The 21,236-nt window shown below is 41.3% G+C and overlaps 1 protein-coding gene across 18 annotated transcripts in view; it reads right to left on the bottom strand.

Annotated features, from left to right (window-relative positions):
• Positions 1-14,896: 14,896 nt before the first annotated feature.
• LPIN1 (lipin 1) overlaps positions 14,897-21,236 on the bottom strand; it is a 118,626-nt gene continuing 112,286 nt past the window's right edge. For 10 of the 18 annotated variants that reach the window (XM_065587691.1, XM_065587693.1, XM_005293096.5 and 7 more), the window contains 2 exons: positions 20,484-20,587; positions 14,897-18,853 (listed from right to left, as the gene is read on the bottom strand). In XM_065587691.1, the coding sequence (XP_065443763.1) occupies positions 18,694-18,853; positions 20,484-20,587 (264 nt within the window). In that variant the 3' untranslated portion in view covers positions 14,897-18,693. The remainder of the gene's footprint in view (positions 18,854-20,483; positions 20,588-21,236) is intronic. The other 8 variants (XR_010599421.1, XR_010599426.1, XR_010599423.1 and 5 more) reach the window with 1 other exon arrangement.

Raw genomic sequence — 21,236 nt, forward strand, 5'->3', positions numbered from 1 at the left:
ACTGGTACAACTACTAGTATGGATATCGTTATATCAGTGTAACTCATTCCCTTTCCTATATACAAATAAGCTACTCTAGAATAAGCACACTTATGCTGGCATAACTGCATGCACACTATTGGGGAGCATACACCTTTAACTATCCTGGGACAAGTTTTGTGTTAGACCAGCCCTAAGATAAAAAACAAGCCAGGAGTACAAACAACCTTTCAGGCCTTCTTCCTCCATAACATAGAAGCGGAAAAAGCAGCTAGGCCAGTTTTTATAATAGCCATTGTAAATTATATGTAAAGGTTGTAACCAACTTTCATTTCAAAGCCTTATTTTTACCACCTTTATAACTTTGAATTGAAAAAATGTTGGATCCTAAAAATGGGTAGATTTACTCTGAAGGCAAAGGAGACAGTTTCTGGAAAGTTTTGAGAAAATTGGTCAAACTTTTGAGTTGCAAGTAATGAAACAATTTCATCTTTTGTCTGAAGTTCTCCATCTCGGTCTTGCTCAAAAATGGCTTGTTACTATCCCTTCCGACTATCTATTCTACTGTCTATGTGTGGAGATAACAGGTTGTGACTAAGTAATGTTATTAATGATTATGTTGACAGTTTGGGGCTTGAACCTGCTCCTATTGCAATCCTGATCTCAGCCATGTCAGTGGAGTGTTTTGCAGTTCAGTGGGGCAAGGTTTGGGTTCTTGTGAGAACATATTGTGAGAACATATTGCCCTCTACTGGCTGGCTGCAGCTTAAAAAGAACATGAGGATGCTTTGAAAACTGACCAGTAACAAAGACCTTCCGTTAGCTCTAATGGTAGAGGCATGTGTTTTTGGAACTGTAGGAGTAGCTGTCTACACCTAGGTCTACGGGTGTGCAGTTTATTGTGATGGTGATGGCTTATATTGGTATTCAAAAAGAAAAGAAAACCAAACTCTTCATGCTTTCAGCTGTATAGGGTTAAATCTTATTGACAAACAGCACATGTGCTGAACATTTTGAAACAACTAAGCAAGTACTTTTTGTATATAAACTCCCATGCTGGACTTAAACCAATGTCTAACTATTATGGGTTAGAGGAGGAGACATCCCAGATTATCCAAAAATTGCCTAAGGTAGGGTTCCTTGCAGCTTCCTCTGGAGTATCTAGTAGTGGCCACTGTGGGAAACAGGATATTGGACTAGATAGACCTCAGGCCTGAACCAATCAGGCAAGTCATATGTTCATAAAAGATTTTAAAAATAGCTCATTTGTGAAATCCTTATGAAGGACCTTAATTCTACAAACATGCATAACTGTATTCATATGCACAGCCCCATTGACTATAATGGAATTAAATGCATGAGTAAAGTTATGCAAATAGTTAAGCATTTGCAGGATCAACACAGAGGGTCTAACGTTTCTTTGTGTTTTGTGCCTGCCCAATAAAATCATATCACACTTCAAATTTGAAAGATAGGTGGATTCGGACACTGGCGCTCACAAGAAGCAGTTTTCAAGGACTGCAATAATAAAATGTTTGAAAAATTGCCATGATTTGAAAACCAGACACAATTCTCCATCATTGAAGTTGGCGAAAAAAAAGAAGAAAAGAAAAGAAAAAGCAGGCAGAAAATATACACAGCCGCTAACAACTGAAGAACTGCCTGTGACACAGAGGAAGGCCAAAGCTCCAATACAGAAACAAGGTCAAGCAAGGCCTCAAGAAATTCAGTGTTCCCACTGACAACTGGGAAAACCCTGCCCACAATTGTTCAGTTTGGAGAACCGGGTTAAGATTGGTGCAGTCACCATGGAGAGCCTTCAGAAAGCCTAGGCTGAGGCTGAAGGTGAGCCAGGAAGCAGAGTATGCTTCAACTTCCATCTGGCGAGTGGATCTGTAGCCACTGTCGGAAGGTTTACCGCTCGCACATCAGTTTCTTTCCCCATACCATTGCTAAGCACCACTGACGAACCGACTTTGTCGCATCTCCTTTCATCTGTCAGGATGTTGGACGGCCCCCACAACACCAACAAATCCTTCCAACACCTCAAAGCAAAGATACCAGGGAGTGTCTTGTCTGTAGACAGTGCATGTTAACTGACAGGTTCTTTCCACCTCCATTTCCAACCTATTAAGAAAGCATGGATGTTTGCTTACAGCCATTTTTAGTTTGGCTAGCTCTATTAATTTCATTCAGTAAACTGGCTGCCCCTTCATCCCATTTATATTCAATTTGTAAAAATGCATTTTAATTTACCTACACAAATGGGGAATAATGGAACATCTTAAAAAATAAAATAAAGTGCCTAAAACCTACACTTGGCAAATTCCCCAGTAAAATAAAAACTCATTAAAAAATATTATTTAGGGATTCTAAGGCTATGTCTACGCTATGCAGCTTTTAGCAACACAGCTGTGACGCAACAGCCGCACCGCTAAAATGAGCGCAGTGTAGCCACTGTTTGTCGGCAGGAGAGAGCTCTCCTGTCAACAAAACCTTCCACCCACAACGAGCAGCATTAGCATTGTCGGCAGGAGTGCTGTTCACACCAGCTCTTGTCCTTGACAAAACTTTTGTCTTTCGGGGGGGGGGTGTGCGTGTGTTTTAACACCTCTGAAGGACATAAGTTATGTCTTTCATTTGCCAGTGTAGACAAATCCTATGGCACAGTTCCTCAAAGGTATTTAGGTGCCTTGATTTCAGTGGGAGGTAGCCGCCTACATACCTTTGAGGACCTGGGGCTGAGTGACAACAATTTACTTCTCTCTCCCATCACTTAAAATGAATGCTATTCTTTTCATCAGTAAGTCAAGATATAAAATATAAACACAGAAAATATTTCTGAAAAAGAAACAGAAAAATAATTGTCCTAATGCTGCAAACACACATGCTCTTTATTTTGCACATATACTTAATCCCACTGGAGTAAAAAAACTAATGCAGAGTTTTTCCCAAATGTAATTGTTTGCATGATCAAGTGTCTATGTATGTAATGATGTATTTCAATCAGCTGCAAATACAAGTCCACATACAGGATAATTTCACCACTGAATCATCAACGATTTTTAAATTTTCTGATTAAATTGCATTTATGACATTATTCTCAAGAACCAGGAACTGTAAGTCCTTTACTTGAGAAGGCTATTAACTAATGATCTTTCCCACTGAACTGTATCCCTCAAAAGGAAATATTTGGGAATATATTAAAAATAGTATCCATGGGTCCAAATTAAGGCTGTGCTTTATGGTGAAATGTTATATTCTTCATACTTGATAAGAATAAGGGCCAAAATTTTCCAACTCAGGTGCCTAAAGTTAGGCATCTTATGTCATATTCAGATACCTAAATAAAAAATGCCTGATCATCACCAGTACTGAGTACTCAGATTTCCCACTAGTCCATGGGAGCTGGTAGGTGCTCAGCACCTCTTAAAATCAGCATCTTTTTATTTAGGTGCCAAAAATGGATGTAAGCAGGGCCGGCGCTTCCACTAGGCGACCCAAGGTGGTCACCTAAGATGGCAGAATGTGGGGGGCGACATTTCGCCACCCTCTGCAGAAATTCGGCGGCGGGTCCTTCACTCGCTCCGGGACCCGCCACCTAAGTGCCCCGAAGACCCGGAGCGGAAGGACCTCCGCCGCCGAGAACGCAGCTTCAGAGGAGGAGCTGCCGCCTAAGGTGGCAAAAACCCTGGCGCTGCTCCTGGATGTAAGTACCCAACCTTAACAACCCAAGAGTGAAAATGATCATCAGATTGTTTGTTTAATATATAGGCATTTTTAAAAAATGACAATGGCGTTATATATTTATTTCCATGCTTCTAAATGCTAAGGATTGGTAAGTTCACCGATGTCACTTAACGATCTTTGCTGGCTTGTGGTAAATGAAGATTTTTGTTTTAGGAATTCATATAAGCTGCAAATCCCAAACTAAACCAAACTCCTAGAAAGATAAAATACCAACAATTATGGTTTAAACTAAACCAAACCCCCAGCCATTTGGGCTATTTCTAACAGACAGAACAGAGTTTGAAAGAAATTCAGTTAAGGTTTTCTTCTGGTTCCTTGAGGTTATGTTTGCCAATTTTTCCCCTCTCCTTATTTGCGTGGCCTGGTAAGTGCATTGCGTGCCCAGTGTTTTATCCACAGTGCATCCAGAATAAGCATCTATGGCCTAGGCTGTTGGTGGAGTTAAATTAAGCCCTGGTCTACACACTCATTTTATACCAGTATAATTATTTCAGCTGGGGATGTGATGTTTTACTGATATACTTATACCAGTACAACACAAAATGTGGACACAGTTATACCAGAGTAGCTTATTCCCTTCCCATAGAGGAATAAACTATATCAGTATGTAAGCACTAAGAGGTTATACCATTTTAACTATACTCATATAGTTAGAGTCTTTAAATATCTCCCTGTTGCACTGACCATAGAAAATAAATATCAGGGCACCCTAATCTTTGCCCCTGCAAGTTAAACAGTTGACGGTTCATGGTGTTTCTCTAATTCAATCTGTTAGTTGTTTTTCTTTTAAAAAGGCTTCCTATTGCAAAGCAAGTGCACCCAGCGGGATACATGCTTCCACCCACAGCCCCCGACATCTCAGACCTATAGCTGAACACTAGGTTGGCAGGGCCAGTAGGTATTGAACAGTAAGCACAGGTGTGCCAGGCTCTATACATATTTCTTTCCCCCCCCACAAGACATCACTAAAAATGAAAATGACAGGCTCTGCTCCCTGCATCACACTGGTGGTCTGTGTCTTGCTTGCTGCTCTGCTCCTGTGTTGCAACACAGGAAATTTGCTTTTGCTAACACCTGGTGTTGTTTCAAACAGCCAGCTGGCCTTAACCTCAGTCTCCTATAATTGATGGCCTGCTTGTGTAACCCCTGTGACTACCTCTCTCTCTTTAGACACTGTCTCTCTGTAAATACCATTCCACATAGAAACATCCTATCTTCCTGTTTTGCATATCAATCAATGGAGTGATCCTTATAGAGGCCAGAGACAGCCTATGTAAACTGGTAGACAGAGGCTATAAGCAACAAGAGTTAAATCTACACATGCTTAAATGACATACTGCTTGCTCTATTGTAGCACTTGGAACCAGGTCATAAGAATAGCAAGGTATGTAACCAGTTAGCAAACACCTTTTGTGCTTAATGGCTGGCTGACCGTGTATTAAATATTACACAATGGCTCAAGTTCAAATCTCCCAAAACACTTGAACTTATTCAGCAATGCAGAAACGTGGCTTATTTTATAGGCTATCTTGCTGACCAAGATTGTTTCCTTGTGCTCCCCCAGCTGTCTGTTTGTCTAACCACCTGTATCTCTTGTCTATACTCACAGTGTAAGCTCTTTGTAAGAGGAACCATCTTTTGGTCTCTCTGTACAGCTCCTAGCACAATGAGGACCCGGTCCACAGCTAGGGTTCCCAGGCACTGCCGTAATACAAATCATAATAGATTATCTTTATATTCTACCTTTTACGCTTGAAGTCCAGTGAAGATGGCTTTTTGTTTGATATATTAGGACTTTGGCCTGGTCTACACTAAAGCTGTAAATTGACCTAAGTTACACTACTTCAGTTATGCAAGTTATGTAACTGAAGTCCACTTAGGTTGACTTACAGCTGTGTCTACACCACGCTGTGTCGGTGGGAGATGCTTGCCCACTGACTTACCTTATGATTCTCTGGGAGCTGAAGTACAGAAGTCAACAGGAGAGCGCTCTGCCATCGACTTAGTGGGTCTTCGCCCAACCTGCTAAATCGACACCGCTGCATTGATCGCAGCAGTACTGATTTAAGTGTAAGTATAGACATTCCCTTTGTCCCTGTGCTCCTCATTCTGATGTATCTTTGTTCTGGGGTTAGGAAGGGTTGTCTATGGGCAAGGGCCCTGAGCTGGGTCTCAGAAGACCTGTTTTAATTTACAGCTGTGCCTAGGTTTCCTGCATGAACGTGGCAAGTCACTTAGTCTACCTTGTGCCTCAGTTCCTTATCCTTATTGTGGGAGCAATATAAATACCGGAGATAAATAGATAGGTACCTATATTGCTCTCCTCACTGTAGTATCTGAACACCTCACAAACACTGAGGATTTTATCCTCACAACACCCCAGAAGGTGTTATTCTCCTGAGGCAATGATAAACAGTACTAGCACTCCATTTTGCAGATGGGGAACTGAGACACAAGATAGATTGAGTGACTTGCCCAGACTCTTACAGGAAGTGTCTGGCGGAGCAGGGACTTGGATCCAGGCCTCCCCCCTTTTAGGCTAGTGCCCTGACCGCTGGACCATTCTCCTTCTTTTACAGATGTTTCCTGATCTGGGATTTGTTTCCTCTCAGTCTGTTGCTGAACCAGTCTTGTGGTCCATGAAACAGAAACACATTCACTGAAAGTGTGGATCCTCTCAGAATAGTGAAAGTAAAATAGCATCCTGGGGTCTATGTTTGTTTCTTCTCAACAATTTCCAGATTCAGCTGGCTCAGTTTCTGATTACAAAGATTTTTTTTCTAACTGATGGCCCTGCAACCTCATCCTGGAATTTGAAAGTCAAGCTGGCGAGTGCAATGATAATGATTCTGTGGGTCAGATACTGCCCTCAGTTACACTTCTGCAACCCTATTGGCTTTATTTGCTCTTAAGTTCTGCTTTTTAAATGTTGTGCTCTCCAGTCTCACATCTTTGTCTGTAACCACCCTGCGCTTAGACCTGTTAGGCCTAGCTGACCTTTTATGGAACTATTAAAATGATCCTTACTTCCACACAGTACCTTAATACTGCCAGTTACTGGGAAAGACAGCATATCCCCCTGAGTAAACAGGATGCCCTGTTAAAGGCTGGGAGGCTTTAGCCCTTGGAGCTTTGATCAGTCCAGCTGTTTGAAGTCTCCGAGTATTTAATTGCTCCCTGTTAGTGAGGGGCTGAGCTAAGCGGGAATACTTTGTATAAGAAGTCACTTGCTAGGTGAACACGAAAGCTGTGAACAGAGGCAGATAACACTGGAGTTTCAGGGAGAGTTTGGAAATTCAGTGTGAGATGCTTTCCTTCCAGGTTCAGCCCTATGTGTGGCCAGCAATGGAACTGTGGTGCTGACCTGTAATGGATGTGTCATGTTCTCTTTCCTACTTGAACCCAGAAGGGATTTTATATGTAAGAAGTGCAAGTTGGTGGCTGTGCTGGAGGAAAAGATTCTCGGATTGGAGGGGCAAGTTGAGATGCTACGGAGAATCAGGGGAAATAATCAGGTCCTAGACAGCCAGGTTTGGAAAGACAGAAGTACTCCAGATTCAAGGAAGAATGGAACTGGCCACCAAAGAATCAGAGAGAGAGGAAGTCAGAGCGGAGGCCTGGCGGCTCGTAACCACCAGAGGCAAGAGGTAACAGTGCATGCTATATGGCTGGAGACAGATAAGGATGGGCAGGCTGTGGCCACCAGAGAGAATATGAGTAGGAGGAATTCCACACAGCTAGAAGTTTCAAATTGATACCAAGTCCTCAGCGTGGGAACTATGGAAGATGCCTCTGAAGATGCAGCAAGTCCAAGGGAATGGAAATATATACGGGACACACATGGATGGCAACTTGGCCTAACCTATTAGAAAATCAAGCTTGCCTGCAAAGAGGTCTCCAACCATCCAAGGAAGAGAGATGATCGTTATTGGAGATTCAATACTCAGAAGAATTGAAAGAACATTCTGCAAGGGACAGGTGGATGACAGGATGCTGTGCTGCCTTCCCACAGCCAAGACATGAGATGTTACTCTAAGATTGGATAGGCTTCTGAAGTCTATGGGCAAGGATCCATTGGTGGTGGTTCATATTGGCACTAATGACATTACATTGCAGGATCTCACAGATAGTAGATGACTTCAGCGAACTCAGAAGTGTGCTGACGAAGAATGTCTAAGTGATCTTCTCTGAGATTCTTCCTGTCCCACAAGCAGATGAAGACAGAAAGCAGAAGATTCTGGAAGTGAATCACTGGATAGGTAATTGGTGTAGGGTTCTGTTTTTATAGAATATTGGTCTATCTTCTGTGGTGACAGGGGGTTGTATAGTTTGGATGGCCTCTATCTCAATAAAAGAGGGGCCAGTTTCCTCCAGGACAGGGTGAGTAGAGTAGTCAAGAAGGGTTCAACTAATAGCAAAAGGGAAGAGTAAAAAGAAGGAAGATACGAACACTCAGCACAAAAGCAAGATGTTAAGAACAACATTAATCAAGGAACCAAAGGACATGGAGAGAAGAAATTCTTGAACTGCCTTTACACCATTGTTAGGAGCCTGGGTAACAAAAAAGAAGAATTGTATTTGCTCCTTTATGAGCATAAATTCTATCTAGCCGGTATTACTTGAACCAAGTGAGATGATTCACATTATTAGAATGTTAAAATCAATGGTTATAACCTATTTAGGAAGGGTCAAGTGGGCAAAAGGGGATGGGGAAAATTGCAAATGTGTCAAAATGTGTCAAAAACGGTATTACCTGTTCTGAGTCACTGATAATGTGGATGAAAATGATCTTATGGATCAATGTCCTCATAGATGGGTTACTTGTTGGTGCCTGTTGTAGACTATCACAAATCACACTAGGGATAAGGATGACTAGCTTCTTATGCACCTATATATAATGTGTAGGAAAAAAGCTGTGTGATCATGGGGGAACTTCAGTCTGAGTGACATATGTTGAAGGTCTCATGCTGCCAGTACTAAAACATCCTTGGAATGTCTAAACATTATAGATGGCAATTTCCTAACTCAAAAAGTGTTGCAGCCAACATGGGGGAATTCTTTATTAGATCTTGTTCTAACAGATAAAGAGGAACTGATCACAGAACTAAAAATTAATGGTAACTTAGCTACAAGTAATCATGACTAAGGCTATAATTTGGTCATGGAGGTCGCAGCAGTCACAAAATCCGTGACTTCCGCAGACCTCCATGACTTCAGCCTGCAGCAGCTGGGAGCTGCAGGGTACCCCAACCTCCCATGGTGGCCATGGGGGGATCCCTGCCGCCTGCAGTGGCAGGGGTCCCCCACAGCTCCCCAGGAGCTGCGGGTGCAAGGGTCCCCGGAGCTCCCCAGTCCCCGCGGGTGGCAGGGGATCCCCGGCAGCTCCTCAGCCACCGCCACCACTGGTGGGAGAGGAATCCCCCACAGCTCCCCAGTCCCTGCAGGCAGCAGGGGATCCTCAGCAGCTCCTCAGCTGCCGCTGCTGGCGGGAAAATCCCCCAGAGCTCCCCAGTCCCCACAGGCAGTAGGGGATATCCAGCAGCTCCCCAGCTGCCATGGGGGATCTACCGCAGCTCCCAGTCACAGAGATATGGGGGACCCCCACAGCTCCCCTGCCTCGGGGCAGGAATCTCCCTACACAGTCTCCAGGCAGTGGGGGATCCCTCATACCTCCCCAGCCGCCACAGGTGGGGGTCCCTCCCAGCTCCCAGCCATGGGGCAGGGGCCGCAGCTCCCAGCCACAGTAGGGCAGGGTGCTCGACCCTCTTCCCTCCCGGTTTTGTCATGGACATTTTTAGTAAAAGTCAGGGACAGGTCATGGCTTCTGTGAATTTTTGTTAATTGCCCATGACCTGTCCCTGACTTTTACTAAAAATGTCCATGACAAAATCATACCCTTAATCATGACTTGATCACATTTATAATGTGCAAGCAAAAAAAAAGTCCAGACCGGTAAGATAGATAGATAGATAGATAGATATAGTTGGTGCTTTAACAGGGAAAGTTAGGAATTGTAGAAAATTGATAGGGGAAGCTTAGGGACACAAGGAGAAATCTATGGCCAGCAGCATTAAGGACAATCAGGAATTTTTATAATATATTAGGAACAAAAAGAATCCTGACAGTGATGTTGATTCATTAGTAGATTGAAAAGGCAGAAGTGTTCAATAAATATTTCTGCTCTATATTGGGGAAAAAACAGATAATATGGTCTCATCATATGGTGATGAGAACGCTCTTTCCATTCTGCTAACATCTCTGGAGGATGTTAAACAGAAGCTATAAAACTTGGACATTTTTAAATCAGCAGGTTCAGATAACGTGCATCCAAGATTTTTTAAAAGCGCTGGCTCAGGAGCATGCTGGACCATTAATATGGAGTCTTGGAGCACTGGGGAAGTTCCAGGAAATTGGAAGAGAGCTAATGTGCCAATTGTTAAAAAGGGTAAACAAGGATGTACCAAGTAATTATAGGCCTGTCAATGTGATATTGACCCTGGCCTAGCTAATGGAGCAGCTGATACAGGACTCAAGGAGGGTAATGTAATTAATGGAACTCAACATTTATAGAAAATAGGTCCTGTCAAACTGTCTCTTTTTGATGAGATAATGCATTTGATTGACAAAGGTTATAATGTTTATGTAATATATTTAGACTTCTGTAAAGCATTTGACCATGATATTTCGACTGAAAAACAAGAATGATATAACATTAAGATGGCACGCATTAAATAGATTAAAAACTGGCTAACTGATAGGGCTCAAAATGTAACTATACATGGTGAATTTATCATCAATGGGGTTTGTTTCCAGTGAGGTCCGGCAGGATTGGTTCTTGGCTCTCTGCTATTTAATATTTTTATTAAATGATCTGGAAGAAAATATAAAATCAGCACAAAGTTTGCAGGTGACACAAAAATTGGGGGAGTGGTAAATAATGAAGAGGACAGGTCACTGATTCAGAGCAATTTGGATCATTTGATAAGCTGGGCCCAGGCAAACAAATTTTGTTTTAATACTGCTACATACATTTAGGAATAAAGAATGTAGGCCATATTTACAGGATTGGAGACTAGGGTGGGAAGCAGTGACTCAAAGATTTTGAGGTTCATGGTTGATAATCAACTGAACATGAGCTTGCAGTGTGATGCTGTGGCCAAAGCAGGATCCAATCCTTGGATGCATAAACAGGGGAATCGAGTAGGAGTAGAGAGGTTATTTTACCTCTGCATTTGGCACTGGTGCTGTTGGAATACTGTGTGAGATTCTGGTGCCCACAGTTCAAGAAGGATGTTGATAAATTGGAGAGGGTTCAGAGAAGAGCCATGAGAATTATTAAAGGACTAGAAAATATGCCTTATAGTGCTAGACTCAAGGAGCTCAAATCTATTTAGTTTAACAAAAAGAAGGTTTACGGGTGACTTGATTACAGTCTATAAGTACCTACATGGGGAACAAATATTTAATAATAGACTCTTCAATCTGGAAGAAAAAGGTATAACACAATTCAATGTCTGGAAGTTGAAGCTATATAAATTCAGACTGGAAAAAAGGTACAACTTTTTTATGTTGAGCGTAATTAGCCATTGGAACAATTGACCCAGGGTTGTGGTGGATTTTCCATCAGTGACCATTTTTAAGTCAAGATTGGATACTTTTCTAACAGATCTGCTCTAGAAATTATTTTGGGGAAGTTCTATGGCCTGTGTTATGCAGAAGATCAGACTGGATGATCACAATGGCCTCTTCTGGGCTAGGAATCTATGAATCCCATGTTAATGGTACCAATTTTAATAGGATTCTCTCCCTCCTCTGCCATACCTCTTCCAAAAGACAAAAACAAAAGCAGAAGTAATCCTCCCAGTTCCTCACCTGATGCATTAAAATTCAAAAACTATCTAAGAAGATTAAAAATCATGCAATTACAGGATCAGTCGCTGAATTAAGGCTCCTTTAGGATAGTTCAATATTTAGGATGAAAATGTAATGGTCAGTTACAGTTGTGTGAAGCTGAGTGGTAACCTTGACTTAGCTGCTCTGCTGTAACTGACATCAGAGTAAGGCCCTTGGTGTTTATTTTTGGAATACTTATTAGTTATAAATCAAAAGACAAAATAGATATTGAGACAAAAATCAATGAAACTGTATTTTTTGTGTTAAAAGTGATGTTCTAAACCAAACCTATTTGTTAAACAAATCAGTTTGAAAACATGACCTAGTTTCAGTTTGCATGTTTCTTTTAACTGTCTCGAAAAAGGCTGTTTATATAATTTTGTAAAGAAATGTGAACTGTTCTATTCCATTTACATTTCTTTGTTCCAAAATGTATTCTCCTTGTTAAGATTCCAGTCGACAAGGAAAAGCAGACATCGCGGTTACTTTGCAATTGTGAAACTTTAACCCACAAAACCCATTCAGAAAACACAAAATGAGTCACAGGAAGGGGCCACTTGCTTGCAAAACTCATTAAAAGGCAAAATGGATTTCCTGTATCAATAAATAGAGTGCTGGCAGTACACTGAACACCTGACATAGCTATAGGCTTGGAAACCATATGAAAGTGTAGCCATTAGAAAACTGAGAACTGTTAGCAACTCTCCAGGCCCCAGTTCAGCAAACATTTAGGCATGTTCTTAGGTTCTGATGAAGTCCATGGGACTTAAGTATATCGTTAAATTCTTTGCTGAATTAGAGTCACAATGCCTATCCAAGCCTTTTTTGAAAACAGATTCCTGTGGTATTATGGAGCTGTATACCCTATTTCAGAGTGGTGAGCTGCTATATGGTTTTCTAATTCAATGGACAAATTAGGAGGGTATTGTACTTAATTAAGATTTAAATGTAAGGCACCTGCAACTTTCCTCGGCTGGTTGCAATACCCTCTTAGACACTCGAAAAACAGATTTGTTCTTGATCAGTTTTATCCTCTCCTACTTGGCAAACCAGACGTAAAGGGCCTGTTCACCCCTCTCTCATGCAACGGTCTCAAAGCAAAGCCTGGCACGATTTCAGGCAGAATACTTTCAGGCCAAAGCCTGAGCCAAGTGCCTGACTCGAGTAGCCGGGCTCAGGACTGAACCAATGTGCAGTGATGAGAAGGGAACATTCTACCTCTCAGGCTCCAGAGCAATTATACAGGCACTTAGGGCTGGTCTACACTGGGGGGAAGGGAGGAATTGATCTAAGATACGCAACTTCAGCTACGAGAATAGCATAGCTGAAGTCGACGTATCTTAGATTGATTTACCTCACATCCTCACGGCGTGGGATTGATGGCCGCGGCTCCCCCGTCAACTCCGCTTCCACCTCTCACTCTGGTGGAGTTCCAGAGTTGACGGGGAGCGTGTTCGGGGATCGATTTATCGCGTCTAGAGACGCAATAAATCAATCCCTGATAGATCGATTACTACCCGCCGATCTGGCGGGTAGTGAAGACGTACCCTTAAATTGTAACACAATGTGCCTCTCCCTGCTCCTGCACCCATTGTGCTCATGCTAGATTGAACGGCTAAAGTAGCCTTTGCAGGCCCCTCAGTAGCCCCCGCCCAAGCAGGACAAGAGGATCTTGCAGCACCATTCTCTATGTGATTCCACAGCGGGAGCCACAACAAAGCTTGGAGGGTCAGGGGAAGGAAAGGGGCAATATCCTGGGTGATCACCTACACTCAGCCCTTCCCTTGCACAGTTGAAATGCATTATGGCCAAGGAAAGCCTGGCTTTTCCTCCAAAACCACAAGGGCTGTAGTCTGCTGTATTAGACGTCAGCATCACTCATGTGCATTTACAAAGCCATATCTTTACTGTGGCTACACACGGAGAAGGCCTTTTAAAATGGTGCCCAGCTTGGGTGTACACAAGAGGGTGAGCTGAAGGCCTCATATTTCCAAGTACTTATATTTGGTCCTGAATACTGAACAAAGTAGTTCCTTGTATTTGGTTTCACATCTCCCAAGGTATTTGGTGCCATTTGCAAAGCACATTAAACACTCCAACTGTCTAGACCTTTATATTTAAAGGGAAATGGTTCTTCTTCCATTGCAGCACCAGGAGGCAGTTTTAAGTGTGTAGCTCCTCTGAAAGTTTGTTACCTCAAACTTTTTATGCACCCTTTGTTCACAGGATATCCCAGGAGCAATAAATAGATCCTTACAAAGGCGAAGGTGTCATTTCTGTGATTATTAATTTAAAAAGCACCCTTGTTTCAAACCCATCTCCAGAGCTTTAGCGTAAACTTTTACACAGGTGAGAGCTTCACAGACAATAGAGAGGCCTGGTGCTGCCGTGAGTGTGGGCTGCCTAGACATGGCTCTTTTCACAATTTTGAACTGAACTTCAGCTGCTGTAGAACCTTCTTAAATCCAAACATTTTTATTTTTTAATCATCAACGAATGCGAGCCTGGCAGCACTGAGAACTGATTGTCATTATTTGTTCAGTAAATCCAGCAGAGGAAGCACAATGCATATTTAGTGTTTTCATAAAAAGCAGCAATTATTTTTCTTGTCTATTTCTCAGCAATGGAATGGAAAACAAAACAAACCTTACTGTGCAGTCCTGGTCCCATCACAGCCAATGACAGCACTCCTATTGCCTTCACTGGGACATGACCAGACCCTTATGTATCCAGGGTCTCATTCAAACCTGAAGGATGTGAACTGGAAACCCAGACCCAGATTTTGAGGTCAGGCTGAGCTGTGCTCAGGCCAGGACTTGAGGAGAGGGGGGAATGGATGGGGCCAAAGGAGCAAAAAGCTGGCGTTAGGCCTTTGCAGCTCTCGAATTTTGGGCCAAGCCGTGTAGGCCTTTTTGGTCCCTGCAGTAAGTTAGCATCAGGGTTGCTCTAATTTCTGCCTGGCTGCTCCAGGCACTAAAGTGCTTTTTGACAGCCAGGAATAGTGGGAGAACAGAGGCACTCTGTCCAGGCCACCTTCAATGGCATCTTCCATAAGCTTTGGCTCACGGGGCTCTCTGTGATGCCACAGGGTGAATACTACAAATGCTGGACGTAACACTGGGTAACCCTGATAAAAGACAAGCCATTACTAATGGACACAATTATCACAACACAATATTCTTTCAAGTTGGCCAGAAGATACAAGGCCAAAGCTGACTATTTTTAAGATGTCGCAGAATTGAAATGGCAGAAAATTATTGTTCAGCTCTTTGCATTTATTACAATATATCTTTAATGTCTTTGCATTCAGCGCATCAAAATGAGGTGTTACAATGATTTCCATCAGTGCACTAGACAGAGCAAATCCTATATATAAATAGAAACAGAAATGATGAGCCAAACCAAAAAATAAAATAAAAAATTCCCACAATCCCAAAAGTTGTCAATAAATTTTAGCTTCAATATAACTGATGAGATGCATATATTATCCTCCCCCTCCTATTACCACCCATGTTGAGTGGGATAATCATCAGATTCATGAAAATAAACAATAGTCACCACTGCATAGTCTAGTTTATAATATGTCTATTGTAGCAATAGAGCACATTGTGGTTTGGGTGTCTGTATTTGCACTATGTTAGCAAAAAATATTCTTTCTGTAACAGAAACCACCATTAAACTGAAAGCAGGCAACATTTTTCTTTCACGGAAAGAGTAAGAATTCCTTTAACCATTCTACTTTGTTCTTTATGAATGAATAATCCAATTTAAAGATGTATGCATACAACTGCCTGACCGTCAAAGCAAAATATAGTGTACTTAAAAAAATATTTTAAAATGAAGCAAAATTTTTTGTTGCTAACAGAACAAGCTTTTGATTTTCCAAACTGTTCTCCCCATGAGCCAACTTAATAAATATTAGCTAAGAGTGAAATATACCTTTGTGTGTTTATACAGCTACAGTCAAACTTTGACAGAGCACAGTGTCCCATAGTGTAGTAGGGTCTTCAAACTGAAATGGTTTAAATCAGCTACTCATCTACACTGCCATTTTGTTTCCAATACTAAAAGGTGATTAAAACTGGATTCACTACTGATTGGCACATCAGCAAATAAACGCTATGGACCTGCCTTTCAGATGTGTTTCGCTCTGGCTCAGATCAATGGGAGCTCCAGTTGCTCAGCTCTGAAAGTCAGGCCCTAAGTACTGCAGGACGGTAACTGAACTGAGTGCATCTTATCTAGAGGCTGGGAATTTTTTATATCACTACAACAGGCCATTAGCAAAATAAATACGGACAGGCTACGGCTAATATGTTCATCCAGTAATTCAACAGTTAATGACAGGAGGTAATAAATAATATCTACAACGAATATTTCATAGTTTCATACAGCTTAAGGCCAGCAGGGGTCATTAGATCATCCACCCTGACTTCCTGTATATCACAGGCTATTAAATTTTACACCCCTGTATTGAACCTAATAACTTGTATTTGGCTAAAACATATCTTTCAGAAAGGTATCCAGCTTTGATTTCAAGATATCAAGAGATGAAGAAGCACACCCCACTGTTAAGAAATTGTGCCTTATTTCCAATTTGAATTTGTCTGGCTTCAGTTTCCTGCTGTTGGTTCCTGTTTTCCTTTCTCTGCTAGATTAAAGACCCCTTTAATATCCAGCATTTTCTCCTCCTGATGGTATACCTCTACCCCGATATAACGTGACCCGATATAACACGAATTCAGATACAAATTCGGATATAACGCGGTAACGCAGCGCTCCGGGGGGGCAGGGCTGCGCACTCCGGCGGATCAAAGCAAGTTCGATATTACGCGGTTTCACCTATAACGCGGTAAGATTTTTTGGCTCCCGAGGACAGCGTTATATCGGGGTAGAGGTGTACTCATATGCTGCAATTAAATTACCTCTCAATCTTCTTTTTGCTAAACTAAACAGACTAAGCTCTAAATCTCTCACTCTCAGGCATTTTCTCCAGACCCCGAATCATTTTTGTAACTCTTTTCTGAACCCTCTCCAATTTTTCAACATCTTTTTAAAATTTGGTCATCAAAACCTATATGAGATATTGTAGCATTGGTCTCATTGAGGCTTTATACAGAGATAAAATCATATCACTACTCCTAATCCCTGGCCTATACAGCCAAGAGTCACATAATATAAATTAAAGTGTGGTTGTACTTAGAGACGTGATTCTCTTAAATTGGCACCCTGAGGCCCACATTGATGGTGTCTCAGGAACTCAATACCAAATTTGTTCAGTTTAAAAACAAATATCTTTTTTATTGTGTTTTAAACTGCCAGCCCTGCACACTTGACCTAAGAACTGAAAGTCAAAATGTGTTTTTCCTCCTTGTGCACTCATTCTGACTTAACTACAGCATACATGTACCTGACATGCACCTGTAATATTCTTCTCCTGGGTCAGAGATCCAGTGATGCTGCACAAGAAGGAAAGACTTTGGGCACTTGTGTAAATGATTACTCAAGATGCAGGGCAATGTGAATTGGCCCCTTGACTTTAACATCCAAAATGAGTGAGTATGCAGGGCCAGCAGTTAGAAAATCCATATTTTGGGGCACCAATCTATTTCCCACTGCCAGTGGCCAAACTTCCATTGAGTTAAATCAGGAACAGGGTCTATCCTTTCCTTTTAACTGAGCAAATTTGATATGGGAGAAACTGAAATACACTAAACATAGAATCCCATGATGCCATTTTCAGAAAAAAATTATGCTTTGGACATACCCCCCAGCCAAATATCTTTAAAAATAAAAAAGATAATCAGTTTACTATTTATCTCCAAGCACAAATGTTTTGATCATTTGGTGTATGGCAGTTGAAGTTACAATTTAAAGCAAAGTACTGCAGTACATTATTTGAAAAATGTTCTCAAATGATCTGCAATATTGACTCCAATGCACACAGTTAAGATTTAAGGCATTGAAAAGTAAGTAGCATAACAGAGCAGTACCTACAACCAGTGTCTGTGCAAATGAGAAAAGAAGTTTTCAGGTATAGAACTGAAAGTGAAAAGGAAGATGTCATTGATGCCAAAGATGGCCAGATGTACTGCAAAGCACACACAACTGAAAAAATGCTGCAAGGTGAAATCATGAGATGCATCCTTAACCAGCAGCAAGTTCACATTTTAGCCATAGAAAATGCTTCACAAAATACTTTTCAGTTCTGACAAATCCCTTGAAGCTGTCAGCTCCAGCAAAGTGTAACTCTGTGCAATCAATGGGTAAAATCTTGACCTTACTGATGACAACAGGAGTTTTGCCATTTACTTCAACAGGGCCAGGATTTCACCCAATGAGTCGAATTCTTCCACTTGTAGACTTACACTGTACCTTAATCCAAATGGACTGCTTTTGGAGTAAGGTACTGCTCAAGGTGAGTAGGGATGACAGAATCAGATAAAAATATTGTATTTCCCTTACTTTCTATTTACAGTGTGCATTATTTATTTCCCAGAAAAAAAAAGCCAATTTAAACCAGCTAAAGTTTTGGCCCAATAACTCTTATGCAATCCTATGCTTATTTGGGAGGGGATTACTGTCTGTTCTTTTAAATGAGGGATTTTTGATTTTACAGAGGTCGCAATTTGACATACAAACTGGTGTCAGGGTGTTGAAACCCTGCCCTTCCCATCCTGCTAAATGGAAGGGGGTTCTGGCTAGATGGGAAGATGGTTCATGGCACACATGGTGAGGAAAAGGTTGAGAACCACTGGTGGGTTTTTTTAACTAAACCTTATAGTATTTTTAACTGAAAACCAGTATCATTGCACTTGTAATTTATCTTTTTAAAAAAAGACCGTTGCACATTTTGAGCATGTTGGCTGAGAAGTTGGAAGCACCACTCCCATTCCTAGTCACTGGAAATGTGACTTTAAGCATGGAAACACAGCTCCAAATTTGCTTTTAACAAATGAATACAATGCTCACCATAGCACAGATTCCAGCTGATCTATTCAAGGCAAAAACCAAGCTGTGTCTTTTAAATATAAGATAACCAGTCCTTAGAACAAGAGGCTGTAGATGCATTTAAGATGAGGACGGATGAATATCCTGGTTTTCGAAAGGTGGTAGTGGTTCCCTCCAGTATGTGAACTGACTGTAGGTATCAGAACAAGGGAAGTCTGAAGAATGGCTTCTTTTCAGCAAAGGAAACAGGTGATCAACCACCTCACAGAGTCTGACGTAACTGGGGGGGAAAAATACTGTTTAAATCATCTCAGATTCTTTATTTATTTTGATTTAAAAATAAAGATGCCCAGCCAAGGCTCTAGGCACCCTATTGCACATTACCAATACAATTTAAAGCTCATCTGCATGAAATGATCAGTCCAACCAGCCGGCTTCCACCCCTTCTTCGGCATTCATTTTGAGCAGTGATGTTCAAAGGGTTATGTGTTGGAAAGCAGAGTTTACCACCGTTCATTTTGGAAATGGTTAGGCGGTGAAGCCCACATAGAAGAATTATTTATTAAAAAAACAACCATTAAGGCCCAGATTTTCAAAAGTGACTGTAATTTGGGGTTTCTTCTTTTCTGGGTCCCCAACTTGAGACATCCTAAAGAGGCTTCATTTTTTCAAAAGAGCTGAGTACTCACTCTCTGACAGTCTGGCACCTTTCAGGTGTCTCAAGTGGAGAAACCCAGGACTGCAGGCACCCAAAATCATTAGTCACTGTTGAATATTTGGACTAAAATGTTTATGAGGTTTCAGTACCTCAACCTATATTCTTTCCACCTGGCTGTCTCACTGCATCGTCCTGACATTTATCGTACCATCACGTTGTAACAATCCCTCTACTGTTCCAGGACTGCTCACAAGCAGTGACTGTAGCATGATAACTATACACACTATTTCTTTTATTTCCCCCTCTACCTGTGACTCTATAAAATGATTTTTTTAAATGTCTTTGTTACCTGCTGCAAACCATTCTGTGTAGATGGATTCTGTACATGCTGCAAACCATTCTCTCAGGTATATAGGAGTACTAACCCTCACTCACACTAGTGAGCAGTTACTCACACAAGTAGTGTTACTGAGTCAATGGGAATGCTCTTGTGAATAACTGTCCACCAGTACGAATACAAGGTTCACATTCTGGCTCATAGACGCTAAGAGAATTAAAGGGACAAACAAATTTAAATCTACATTTGTCTGATTTTTTCCTATCCACTATTGTTACCAGTTTACCCTTAGGGTCCTATAACTGAAAGAGAAAAATAGTTATTTATATTTTTTCAGGGCCTGATTGTAGAATCCTGCTCATGTGAGTAGTTCTGTTGACTGTAATGGGACGTGTAGTGCGTGCAAGTGCTTCCAAAATCAAGCTTTCAGACTGTTAAAATCTGGAAAATTCCCATTAACTTCCATTGGACAGGGATTTGTGTATAGCCACTTTTAGCAGTGCCCACTATATAGTTAGTTTCAGCTTTTGTTTGCCTAAGTCTTTCACATAGAAACCCTGAAAGTTTAAAGAAGGAATTATTTAAAGATCACAAAAAATGGTGGAGGGAAACTACATTTAACTTATTTTTTAAACTGATTGCATTAGAAGTGGACAGCATCCCTGTAAGTGAATAAAATAAACCTTTTTTTTAAATTGCTGGCTCAGTGCGTATCTTTCTTGTTAGTTCAAATAATGGCAAGTGGAAACTTGGTATCAAAGTAATCAAATGTTATATCAATCCATATATTTCCATTTTAAACAGTTAGAGGAAACCTTTGCTAAAACAGAGCCAAATAAATCCTTGGTGTAACTCTCGTCATCAACTGGGTGATGAATTTGGCCCATGAAGTATTCAGGACAAATTATTACTTACGATGAGATGTTGGTTTTTGCATGTTCTTGTATAAGTTCTCCTTTGGGATTAACTGTGAATATTCTGTTTAAAGAGACTCCCACTTGCTTGTAGGAATAAACATCCTGGCAAAGAAAGAAAAAACTTAACTTAAAAAAATTAAACCATACTTCTGCCTTTGCACAATACATTTTATTCTTTATAGAATGTATAGAATATAGATATAAAATATATAGCACAGAAGAATATATACAGAATACTGAAGTGCAAAGTATTGGCACAGAATATACATGTGTTATCCTGCATCTGAAGCTCTCATAGCGCGTTACTAGCATTAACTAAGCCTAACAAAATCCATAGGAACTAAGGGCTTGTCTACATGGTGCATTAGTGTGCACCAGAGAAGTTTAAATTCTTGTCCACACCAGCATGTCACACATTTAGTGGCCCATGTGGACCCTGCTGGCATGTACTAAAAGTTCCCTAGTGCATATTAACATAGTGCTGTTTGTAACATGGGTTCCGTTAATGTGCACTAGGGAACTTTTAGTGTATGGCAGCAAGATCCAGATGGGCCAGTTAGCATGCTACACACTAGTGCAGATTAGAATTTACTCCCCACTGGTGCGCGCTAACGCACTGTGTAGACAAGCCCCAAGTTATCATACCATTAGAGGAGATTAAACAGACAGAGGGGTACAATTTTCAAAAGTGGCTAAGTAACTTTGGAGTCTAAGTCCTGCTGCGCACCATAACAACCACGCACCGCACCAT

This window comes from Chrysemys picta, chromosome 3 (genome assembly GCF_011386835.1).
Source record: "Chrysemys picta bellii isolate R12L10 chromosome 3, ASM1138683v2, whole genome shotgun sequence".
Classification (NCBI taxonomy): Eukaryota; Metazoa; Chordata; order Testudines; family Emydidae; genus Chrysemys; species Chrysemys picta.